At 38.0% G+C, this 12,514-nt stretch overlaps 1 protein-coding gene across 1 annotated transcript in view; it reads left to right on the forward strand.

Annotated features, from left to right (window-relative positions):
- The window catches only part of LOC133224559 (uncharacterized), an 89,208-nt gene that overhangs the window by 64,641 nt on the left and 12,053 nt on the right, over positions 1–12,514 (forward strand). The window contains exons 50-61 of the mRNA XM_061376117.1: positions 1,331–1,443; positions 2,520–2,601; positions 3,215–3,352; positions 4,051–4,213; positions 5,276–5,397; positions 6,412–6,552; positions 7,199–7,312; positions 7,703–7,831; positions 8,325–8,486; positions 9,582–9,746; positions 10,768–10,933; positions 12,223–12,407. Of these exons, the coding sequence (XP_061232101.1) occupies positions 1,331–1,443; positions 2,520–2,601; positions 3,215–3,352; positions 4,051–4,213; positions 5,276–5,397; positions 6,412–6,552; positions 7,199–7,312; positions 7,703–7,831; positions 8,325–8,486; positions 9,582–9,746; positions 10,768–10,933; positions 12,223–12,407 (1,680 nt within the window). The remainder of the gene's footprint in view (positions 1–1,330; positions 1,444–2,519; positions 2,602–3,214; positions 3,353–4,050; positions 4,214–5,275; positions 5,398–6,411; positions 6,553–7,198; positions 7,313–7,702; positions 7,832–8,324; positions 8,487–9,581; positions 9,747–10,767; positions 10,934–12,222; positions 12,408–12,514) is intronic.

Here is a 12,514-nt window from a genome sequence, read left to right on the forward strand (position 1 = left end):
AGCATGAATTCAGAGTACTTCCACTGACCTCAGTGAAATTATTCCAGATTTATACAAGTGCAGATGAGAGGTGACTTGGCCCAGTTTTTCTGAATCCTTGTCTGTCTTAAGTACACAGTTAATTGTCTGTTTCCAAAAAAACTCAGCAGGGACCTGAAATTCCCAATTTCAAATTTCAGGGTCATTTCAGGAAGGCTTTCATCTACAGTCACTTTGTAGCTGATACAGCTTGCTAAAGTAGGAAGGACTTTTGGTGGAATACCCCTGTCCTTCTGTTCTGGCTGGGCTTAATCCATGACACCTCTATAACTAGAGAATTCCCTGACTTGGTTAAACCATTTGTAGCGTAGATACCCCAAATGTTTGTGTTGAATAAACAGAAATAGATTTCTATTCCAAACCACTTGGTAGGATCAACAAAGGCTGTACCTGTTCATCCCTTGGGAGAAAGCAGTGTTAGCAAAAATGTCTCCTTCCCTTTTGAAGAGTGGTATACAGAACAGCATGTCCAAGTAATCCGTCACTTTATCTTCAAGTAAGAGGATGTCTAGCTAGAATACAAGATTAGAGTTTTCTGAAAATAGATGTTAGATCAATATTAAACCTGCATATTAAGTGTGTTTCAAGGGAATGACAACAGTCAATTAAAAGGTATTAGATACATTCCCCTTCTTCTTCCCCCCCTTACTGTTGAGCAAAATGTCTTTTATTCTCTAAATGTTTAGGTGAAATAAAGAAAAACAGAGGTAGTAATTCTTTAGGTACCTCATTCATGTATAAAGTATGAGTGTAACTATGGGACTTCAGAAATTACTGTTCCCACAGACTTCAGTAAATGCAAAAGATGTTGAAATTTAAGTGTAGGAGAAAGCACTAATCTTCCCCAAAGGGATTCTTTACCAGTTTCAGCATAAAGCTGTAGATGAGTTAGCAGCTGTGGGAGGAAGAAAATACCCTGGCCTAAAAGATTTGTAGAGCACCATCTGTTTAATCAAAGAAAAAAAAAAAAGAAAAAAAAGAAGCAAAAGCAGTTTTTTTACAGTCTATAAAAAAGGGGTGGAGGAGACATAAACTAGAACCAGTGGGTCTAGACTTAAACCAGATAAAAGTGCCTTGATATTAAGGTTAATATTTGTTAATAATGCAAATGAATAGCTATTGAAAAACACGAGAAAAAAGGCAGACATCTCTTGATGCTTTTGGGTTGAGTCCAGAAAAGTGCAGTCAAGATGATGGCTTTAAGTCAGTCAAGAGATTGTGCTCACTTGAGGTGAAATGCTGGGTAGAAGCTATGGTGTATGATTTGTTCATTACTCCCTCCCTCCAACAGATGGCTGTTCAGGAAGTCCTGACTGAAAATGAAATCAAAGGAGCTCTGAGGCTAACCTATGAACAAAACTCAAACTTCTCATTTACCATCAGTAGGAAAAAATACCAACAAGGGTAAAAGTATCGCTCTGAGAACTGTAAAATTGTCATGAGGCTATTATTTTTCCACGGAGAAAGTTACTGCTTTAGTCACCAAAGCACTGGTGAAATGGGTAACAAATCTTTGATAAAGTGAATAGTCACACCATACAGTCTGTGTTTCTCAATAAGTTCATGAAGGGCTACAGAGAGATTCCCCTCCTCATAGGAGTATGCTTTGTCTTTTTGTGTGTCCCCACAGTACTGAAGCTAATGGGCAGTGAAATAATTCAGAAAGCTCTAGGTCAGAGCCAGAAGACTACTTAAAAATAGACCTTAATGTGACATAACTGATTAAGTCTTAGTAAATCGTTTTGGCACAGTTGAACCTTGCAAAATTATGACGACTCTCTCCGTTTTTTCTAAGTTGGTATCAGTGTGGCTATAGCTGCTGTGCTAATTCCTCTGTTTCTTTTCTATCTTATAAAATTTTTGAAGTTCTTTAAAGAAACGAGGAATTAATAGAATAATTCTATACTTTGAAAGTGTCTGCTAGTCAGCATCTAAACAGAAATGTTTGGTATAGCATGTAAACAAAACTGTAGGCTTTTGAGGGTGTTCAAGAGGTGTAGTATTTTCAGCCTTAGGGTATTTCAGTATTTCTTGAGTTTCCAGCAAAATACCTTTGTGCTGAAAAGTCTTCTAAGTTCTGTCAAACTCTCTAATAAGTTTAAATTCTATGTCTGGAAACCATGACAAAGTCAGATTCCAAAATACCTATCTATTTTTTAAAAAGCTGATGCATTTACTATGGTTAATAAATTACTAGCCAAAGTAATTTCTGATCCAGGGAGCCACATTCTGTCATTGGGATGCATACATAGACTTTTCACTGGGATCAGAGAGAATCAGTGGTGCTGCTGTTTGGTCTCCTTTACCTTTGTATAAATGCATCAAAAAACGTGAGCTGGACAAGCATTCAGTGGGAGATACTGCAATTTGCAACTCTAAAGCTGTGGCAGATTCAGATTGCTCAGATGAACTTGGGCTGTCAGTGAGAGTGGACTTTCTGAAATACTACTGTTCAACAAAAGTACATTTCTTCCCTTCAGTGAAGAGTTGACTATAAAAGCGCTCCAGACTCATCCCTACTTTCTACAGTACTTCCCCAGTGCAGCAGAACTGTCGTCTAAGGTAATTGTCTGCAGGTTATCTGTCACATACATACTACAAGTTAGACTTGTCTGACATTTTAGTACTCAAGCTGCATTATTTCTAGTAGTATTATCTCTGACCTTTATGTTGTTGAGGTGGTTCATGTTTTCAAAGGTGCTAACAGTCCCTATTGGAGAAGGACTAAAAAACCTATTGGAAAAGACTTACTCCATTTGACTCTGCTTCCTTGCATCTGCCTTCATTATGACTTCTGGTAGACTCTTCCCAGGAATGATTTTAATTATTCTGGCTTCTAAGAAAAGAGAGGCTGGACAGAGAGCAGTGATGGATATTGGCTATTTGCAGTGCAGGAATGCTCAACAGCAGTATAAGCAAGGAAGTTGAATGGGGTATTTGTCAGTCAAATAGAGCACAGTTACTCCTGCTCACATAAAAAGATACTTTCTTATGTGTTTTATTCAATTTAGGCTGTTTTGCAGCTGTGTCTTGGGAATGAATATACAATCAGATCGCTCAGGTCCTGAGGACCATAATGTAACAAACATACTGTGTAAAGAATGTGAGCACAATATTTATTTTATCTTTCTCTCTCTTTTTTTTTTTTTTAATTATTTTATGGGAACTTGAAAAGGTAAATTATGATATGAATGAAGCAAAAGGCAAACTCTACCTCAGGATGGAAGAAAGAGATTTCAATGTTACAGCTAAGCTAACTGTCACTAGAAGCAGCTACAGTAATGTCATTGAAGTAATACAGACAATGTCCCAGGTTGGTACCATCAACTCAGAAGGCAAAAGGCAAGCTGTGACTCACCTGTTTCTAGAGTATGGTGTTCAGGATGCTGGCTGCCAAACGGTGAAGATAAAATACAGCTCCAGCTGCTGTGAGGTGTTTTGCCCTTGATTTCTGCAGATTGTTTCAGCAAACATTCAACTGTAGGTTAGTTGGGTGTCCAGTGGTATAAACTGTTGTTTGGTTTTATGTTTGTTTCCTTCTGTAGACAAAAGCACATATATAGGATATATAGCAAATAAGAAAAATAACATTACAAACTGCCCAACTGCCAATTTTTATTATGCAGGTACCACACATTTCTTTTCCTACATAGATATTGTTGTTTGTGCTGTCTGCCGGATTTATTCTGTAACAATGGGCCTCTTGATGTTGTAAGAATTATTCACTGAGGTAAAAGAGAGATAGAAGATGAAAATATAAAGGAGATACTCTATTGTTTATGTATATTCTATTGTGTGAGAACATGATTTACTGTAGAATCAAAGTTAAGTAGAATTTAATAGCTGCTTGTACAAAAGCGGTGGGCTTTAGGGTATTATTGTAGTAGAACTTTTATAAACACATTTCTGAAGCTTGATTCCACAGGGCTTTACAGTATCAGAATTACACACTTAGGTTTTTAACTTTTCAGAGAATTTGGGATTTAATATGTTCCCTTCTCTTATTTTTAGTTAAAAATTCTTCCAAGGCAGCTTGTGGTTATGATGGATTACAAAAAAGGCAACAAAACACATATCCTGAGGCACATTGCTCTGTGGGATGGCAAGGAGATAAAGGTAACAGGCACTTACACTGGACTCTTCCCAAAGTTGCCTGGAGGTCATCATGTTCAGGGTAGGTTTCTAAAGTCTTTCGCCAGTGTTGATAGACTATAAAATAAACTAAGACCATATGAATCTCATTTCAAAATGCTTATTTGAATGGTTTCAATCCAGGCCTTTTAAGATCTTATTTACTTTAAATTCATTGTAAGTCTGGCTGTTAGAAACATCCACTTCTGAACACTATTTCTGCTTTGTGGATATGGAATGTAAAGCTTAAATAAACTTCAGCAGTGCCAGGGAAAAGTCTGAGCAGAGTCAAAAGTCATCAACAAATTAAAATACTATTTTACAACAAATTTCAGACGTGTTTGGGATCAAATGACACATCTTGCTTTATTTTTATATTTGAATTTTTATATTTTGACTATTTTAAGTATTTCATAAAAAGCAAAGGAAACCAAGGAACTAGTTTTGGACTAGATACCATTTGTAAACAGGGAAGAGAGTTAAAGTATTGCAGCTACTTTTATTCTAGCCAAGGCACTTCTGTCTGGTTTTCTGTTTTCTTTTTCCTTTGTATGTTTTTGTAGCCTCTGAATACAATTTTATGTTTTGTTATTACTTGTCACATTTTTCTGAGGCTTTTTTCAGAAACTATAGTGAATTCTGTTGCTCTGCTGTACTTGGTACTGCAGGGAACACTGGTCATGCTGGCTAAACCCTTATGTTGAGGCTGTGTTATCTGAAAATAGAGAAAATAGTCAGCATTCAAGTTGTAAGCTGTTCCTCTTGCTGTGTAAGATCATCTCAGATTCATAATGATTACTTTCCTGGCTGTTCTTGCTGGAAATAGTAGGTATCTTTGCAATAATCTTTGGATTATTGCAGGTAATTACTGTTTTGCTAAATAGAAGACTCCTGTTTTCCCTTAAGTTTCTTCCTATTCAGCAGGAATCAGCACACTCACTGGAGCTGTTGGATGCGTGCATGTGTGTATGAGCAAAGACCATGTTTTCTCTGGGAACCAGCTGTTGCCCTGCTACCTGTGGGAGAATATGTCCTATCCCTTTATCGGAAAATGAATGGTCATGATTTGTGGTGGCGAAAACTTACTTCTTTTTTTCCCTTGTAGTGGAACTTTTCCATCCCCTCTCCATCCCTTTCCCATGGCATGCCAGGGTCAACTTATATGTGAAACATTCGGCACGTAGTCACCAGGATGATTTTACTGTCATCTGGAATGAGAAGGACCAGGTACAAGAGCCCAGAGCAAATAAATGTCAGGAGAATTACAGCAATATCAGATGTTTCTTTTTTGTTTTCTTTTTGTAAAACAGGCATTAAGCAAGCCAAGGGTATTCCAGTAGGAGGCAAACTATCTTTCTTGGATATATAAAAGGCTATGACTATGAAAGATGAGCAGCTGATTGATAGTTTTGTTGAAAGCATTTTCAGGCCATGCTATATTAAATGCTATATATTACAGTCAGCATTGTTTTCTAAAAAACATAAATAGCAAAAAAAAAAAAAAAAAGAGAGAATTAGGAGAATTTTAGTAGATTTCCAAATGTGGTTAGACAGGGAAGCTCACTGACTTGCAACTAACTATTTTTATGTGTGCATCTGAAATGGCAGCATCTTTCCTGAGTGTTACATTGTTTTCTGAATAAGTGACAGATAAAAGACAGTGTGTAAAAGATGTTACTCTACAGAAATGTACATTTGCCTGCAAAAAGAATTAGAATTTCTTAATTTTCAAGTGCTAAAATTCCAAAATTTACTTTAGAGGTTGTATAGAATGTATTTTTGTACTAATGCCTATATGACCACAACTATTTAAATGACACCACTTTTTAAATTGCCACAAAAATATTTTGCTCCCAGCAACATTACAGAATTTAGTTCCTGATTCTGCAGATGTTTTTCCTTATGCTTCACCTTCTCAAGCTGTGTCTAACACACAGGCAGTGGAGCCTACAGGGCCTAAAGATGAGACCAAATTTAAGCCTTATCAAACTTAAGCATGATTCATGATTTTAGTAAAATACAGAGAATAGTTTTACTTTCAGCTGTGTCATGTAGGAAATTCAAGTAGAAAAATGTCCTCATTTAAACATTAACGTGCCTCACTACTTCAAAAAGACTTGGTTGCACAGGTAATTCATCTGAGGAAAAGGTGCAGAGAAATCTTACTGGGTGTGTGCTTGAGGACAGTATGTGAGAGGTGTTTCATTTCACAATCCTTTTATATCTGTTGATGTGCATCAGATATCAGTGTCATCTTCTCTGAAGTTTGGAAGAGACCGTACGAACTGCAGAGCTAGTATTGCCCACCCATTTAATTACACTTTGAAGCAGCTGGAGGTCCATTCCCTGTCAGACAGAAGAGGCAGAAAGTACAACCAGCAGGTGAGATCATGAGAAAGGGCTGTGTGTGACTAGAAAGGCTTAAAAATACATTTTTGAGGTGTGCTTGTGCAGCGTTTGTGGGGAAAAAGAACAACAACTCAACAAATCATCCTACAAAATCAAAGACTACAGAATATTTTCTGTCTGAAAATGCTCTGTGGGGGACAGGATACTCCTGTTGCTGAGGCTGAAGACTTTCTGCTCAATAATAACTTGTGCAAACTGTGCAGTGTTCTGTTGATTCATCTTTGGTACTCAATAGTGGTGCCACAGAGTGGTCTCTGGTTGTTTTCAGTCAACAGGGCTCAAGCATCATATTAAGATGAATAGATTCTCTTGCACTGTCATTATTCTACTGGTGTCAGTAATTGCTATGCATGGTAGACCAAACAGCTTCCAGACAAGATAACAAAAAGACTGCTGTTTCCTCAGTTCTAAAAACAGTTTTCCTGTGTGTTTGTCTAAGGCCCTGAGCTTCCAGGCCACGTGGATGGAATTCGGTGGAGGTTTAACATTGTTCTGTTGCATTTTAATCATGTTTCTTTTCTTCTCCACTGGGTAAAGATCGTTCTGGTAGATCACCCTGCAGGCTCTTCTCCTAGTTCTAGTCTTGCTTCTCTGGACAGTCCTTCTCTTCTGGTTTCAGCTGCAGCTGACAGGGAATGGGGGGCAGCCTGCTAATATCCAGCTGACCCTGGAGGATAAATCAAAGATGAACAGCACTGCCTGGGGTGGCTGTATGATACTCTCTTCAGGCCAGGTAGGAGTCTGAGTCTAAGAAGGGATGGCTGTAGCTAAATTTCTGGGGTTTAATCCCACAGAATCTGGGGTTTTTGCTCTTGTTTTCATATGAAAAACCTTCTACTTAAAGTTAGCCTTTTCCTGTCTCAGAGGAAGAAAAACAAAACCTCTGAATAATTCTGTTTCATGTCGCTAGGTATGTTTTTATTTGGGATGCAGCTTTCCCTCAGGACAGAATCATCATGCCCTTGGGTTTCTTGGTAAAGACTAAAGTCTTTTATGGATATAGACCACTATGGAGTTCTCACATGAGTGTATTTTTGCCCAGAAAACACACTTATCTGGGATATACCGAACACTTTTTTTAATATTACTAATATACATGTCTTAATTTTTCCCCCTCTTCCAGCTTCAGAGACTATTACGTATGGAACACCTGCATGTGTGTGGGTATCTAGAGCGAAGATCAGCATTGTTTAATGAATATCTAGATCTGAGCTGGGATAACAAAAAATTCAAACACAACGTAACTTTTGAGGTAAGAGAAGGCAGTTGTATCTGTTAACTCACCATTTTTAGGGAAGCTGTTTGTAACAGATAGGAACTTACTTAGGTTTTATATGTAATTTTGAGTGGATTTTAGGAAAGCATATGTGGGGTACCACTTTCTGTGGCATACAATTGTTTCATTTTACCTTTTACATATATTTCTGTATAGGAAGAAAGGTAAATGTAGCATAAATAAGAAATAATGAGTTCTTGCAAACTTGAGACCTAAAATTTAGAGGCCCTAAATTTGCAAAACTGTTGAGTTAATTCTGTAGGATGGGAACCAATAACTGTGATGATTGGCCAAAACATTGTCAAGTGGAAATGTGACTTTTTAGAAATGTTAAAACCCTGAAGTTACTAGAATAAAAAAAAGCCAGCACAGGGACAGGATAAGGTTGAGAGCTGGGATGAGTGGGCATAGAGGAGTCTTTTAAGATTCTTTTGTCATGTTCTAACTTCGTTTTCTTGGTTCATTGCAGAGAAATCAATTCTTGTATCCTAGTAAATTTCAGTTAGAAGCTGTTCTGGAGAACATATTCCTGACCTCATGCACCAAACAGAAGATTCTGAGTAAAGTGGAAACAAACTACTTGTCTAGCCTAGACTATGATATGAGCTTTGAGTTCTGTGACCTTCCACATGTAAGTTTCATGTAAACTTACTGAATGTACTTCACTTTAAATGTAATTACTCATTTGGAGACTCTGTTTTCCTCAGCTGTAACTTTACATGATAATTGCCATGCTTCTGTAACTTAACAAGCCATAAACAAAAAGTATGTTTTGGTGGGCTGAGGCAGAAAGGTTCTAGTTGCCACTGTAGTATATTCTTTAGGTCCTGTTACAATTCCCACTGTAAATATTCCCACTTCCTCCATGTTCTTTCTTTCTCCTTCCTCTCTCAAAGGTCTTTTAATTTCATATTTCTGAAGAATATCAAAACTGGCTCTAAAAAAGGAAACTAGAGCAGAGTAAAAGTGCTTTCCTTCCCCTGTAGGTAAAAGGTTACTTTTTTTTTGGCTGCTCTGCTGGCAGTGATGGATTTTTGAACCTTAGTGTAACCTTGTAGTTGTCATTTAATTTTATATTGCACACATAAACCAAAGACACACACATGGTCTTCCTTAGGTGCACATTGCACCCCAGATTTGTGAGAAATAATCACAGCAAACACAAAACTTGGACTTTGTAATGAATGTGGTCTCTTTTCAGTTTCCAGATGCTAAAATGCATCCCAGTTGTTTCCTCATTCACTATCAATCAGAGAAGGTCACAGTCTGTTAGCAATAGGAATCAGCAGACAGATTTTGATGTCAGTGAAAGCTTTTTCCAGAACTCTGTTAGAGCCTGTTTATAATGCCAAATATGTGTATGCATTTCACGGCAAAAGCCTCTGTGTTCTTATGGATCCTTCCCTTCAAAGGCATGCAGCAAAAGAACATAAGACAAAAAAACCCCAATAAACTTGTTTTAATGAAAGATAGTTATAGCTGTTCCTCTTGTCCTAGGCCGTAATCACTGATCATGTTTTGTTACACCACAGAAACTGAAGGGGTATTGAAGTAAGACAATGCTGTGAGGAGGAGGATGTGCTGGTTTCTGAAAGGACAAGTCTTTTTCATCACTTCACTGTTTAATTTTATGAGAATGCTGACATTGTACAGCTTCTTACTACTCTATGCAGAGCCCATTTCTTTGGAAGAAGTAAGCTTTAACACTTTTTTTGTTTGTACCTAGGTAATTGTTTTCTCTGGAAAACACCAGCTCAACAAAGATGCCATCATTTTGCAGTCAGAGAGCAGGTTCCACCTTGCTGATCATGGGAGAGATGAGGGGTTAATTGGAATATCCTTAAAAAATCGGAGTACAGCTGATGTGAAGAACTATTCTTTGGAAATTGAAGTGAGTTTTTATTTTAGTATAGTGCCACTGGGACTTGAGTTTTGTTTTTTTAAAGGCCTACTGCCACCTAGCATGCAAACTGATCAGGTGCAGGCAGTGACTGTAAAACAGCAGGCAAGTACAGGCAACATAATATACTCCTGGTTTCTTTAGTTCTATTGTCAAAGGATCAGTTATGCAATGTGCATGCAGTACTATCAAGAGAGAAGGGAAAGCACCAGCATTAATTATCTGCAGAGCCCAGTGACAAATACAGTGTTATCAACTGGAGTATATAAGGTATATAAAAGTTTTAAAAGGCCGTTTGTTATAGCATGACTGACTCGTTTCGTAAGGCACTAAGCATCATTTACCAGAAAAAAGAACTGGCCTTAAGAAAGGCACAGAACAACTAATATGATGCTCATCCTGAGGCAAATCTCTTCCTTTTTCTTTCCCCTCTATTTTGTATTTGCCTTCAATTTGCTGTGTAGTGAAGAAGGTGGAGAAGCTGATGATGGCAGCAGAGTGAAGCAGAAGAGTAATGTGGTCAGCAGCATCCAAACTCTTCATTAGAAGGAATGTAGGCAGTTAGTCATAATTAACTGAGACAATAGGCCATCCCTTAACAAAATGATAACGATTTAATAAGTAGCAGGCTAAGACAAATACTCAGTTATTTTTCCCTCTCTGTTTAGAAAGGAGATGAAAGAAGTATAAGCTGCTCTGCTTGGGCTTTCTGTATTCTGTTTTAGATTAAATGGCCCACATTAGGGAGTTGACTGTTACAGTATGTTTCTTTCATTCTACCATTAAAATACTGTCCACAAGTCTTGTGGAATCTGGTCATTCAGCTCTTGAGCCCATCATCCTAATACCTATGCCTCACTTGAGAGTATAACTCCTGTTTGTTTCCTGTTGGGAAATATTTCCCTCACCACTTACCCTTCTGTGGGCAGCATTGATATTTGAGCATCATCCCTGAACATGCATTAATTCTGTGTGGTGGCTTTGAATACATGTTTTTCCTTTACGGCTACAGTTAAGAGCCTTTGAAGATATTTGGCTAGGCCTGACAGGAACTGCTGCTTCCTCATCTCTGCGGAGTCAAATCCTGGTGGAGGGGATTGTTGATCAGAAAGAGAAAGTAAAAATAGCTGCTTCTAAAGGAAAGGAATGTTTCCAGTGCTACATGGGGTATTTGAAAGGTACGTACCTTCGTGGATGATACTTTTAGTTATAAGATTTAGTTTTAGGCAGGTACTTGTTCTTGATCCTTATGGGTCTGTTTCAACTTGAGATATTCTGTGATTCACAGCTCTCACTATTGTGAAGAAGCAGGAAGAAAGGCTGTGTCTCTCTAGCACCAAGCTAGCTCAGTTTTGTGACAATTCAATCTGTGGTCTATCAGATATTGAAAAGCTGAAGCTTCAGAGTAGTTATACAAGGGTCAATTTGGGAAACATTTTTATGACTGTTAGCCAGGGAAGGATTGTAATTGATGGTGATCAAATATAGGATTAATTTCTTCTTGATTTATCCATCTTACAGTTGTGTATCATTTAAGATAATCATTGCATTCCAGTTTCAATGAAAGGACAAAGGAAGGCACCTCCAGAGGCATGCAACAGGGTGTGTGCAGTCACCCTCTGCAGCTGACTCTCTCAGCAGCAGTCAGTTTTGACTGACAACAGAGAAGAAACAGGGCTATTGGCTCAGACTGCCTAAGTGTAGATGAGTAAAAGACCTACTGCAAGTGCTTTCTGTTGTGACTTATCCACCTTTCAAGTACATTAGATCTATGTGCAAACCAGTCAATATGGTGGTATGACAGTTGTCTTGAACTCATGTTGCTGACAATCCCAGTCCTAGTTTCAGTTACGGATTTGCCCTTCCCCACTTCTGCAGTAGAATTTCTCTCAGGTTTATGGCATCACGTGTAAATGCTGTGATGCATTTGAGATTAACACCATTAGTCTGTGAATCACTGAAGTAAAAAGTTTGTAGAAATTGTTCAAGTTGAGTCTCCCAACCCAGATTCTGTGTGTGCTTTGCCAACCACTTCTGTTTATGCTCATCAGTACTTGGGCAGAAAGAACTTCTGTGTGTAATGGGTGGATAAGTGACTGACACACTTTCATTTATGGTCTGAGCTATTCTGAAACATCATCAACAAGGGACAGCGTAAGACTGAAATAGAAAAAAGCCTGTAAATCACTCTGACTGAGATAACTGTTTGTATTTATTTAGATTATATTTATTCAGTGCTTTATTTGGAGTGGCAAATTTGTATTTGTAAATCATTCACAAACCCCACAGAAAAGAAAAATCCAATGCTGACATTTTTCCTGTTTATCTTCTCTTGGTTTTTTTTTCCCATAAACACATAGCACTCTCAGACACTGACTGATCACCTAATTAATTACAAAGCTGCCTTTGAAGCAGTATCTGTCAGTGTTGTTCCTGTAAATTAAGCTTTTGCTTTTCATTCTCTAAGGGGATTTAGAAGAAGGAATGGAAGTCAGTGCTTGTACTGATGGGCAACAGATGGCTACTGTTAATACCTATCTCAACATTAACGGCAAAAGGCAAGAAAACATGGGACAAATGACTCTAGCAGCTGTTAATGGAAGCTTGAGTTTTCTGGCTCATGGTTGTGGGGATCCAGTTCTTAAGGCTGAGGTGAGACCCTTCAGCAGCAGTTAACTGCAGTGTGGTTTGTCCAGAATATTGTTTCATCTTTTCACTTTGATGGAGCATCATCCAGGTGGGCTTCAGGTGTGAGTTTT

Source organism: Neopsephotus bourkii, unplaced genomic scaffold, assembly GCF_033783945.1.
Source record: "Neopsephotus bourkii isolate Nb327-2 ecotype Australia unplaced genomic scaffold, CSIRO-AGI_Nbou_v1 NB_1706, whole genome shotgun sequence".
In the NCBI taxonomy this organism is placed as follows: domain Eukaryota; kingdom Metazoa; phylum Chordata; class Aves; order Psittaciformes; family Psittacidae; genus Neopsephotus; species Neopsephotus bourkii.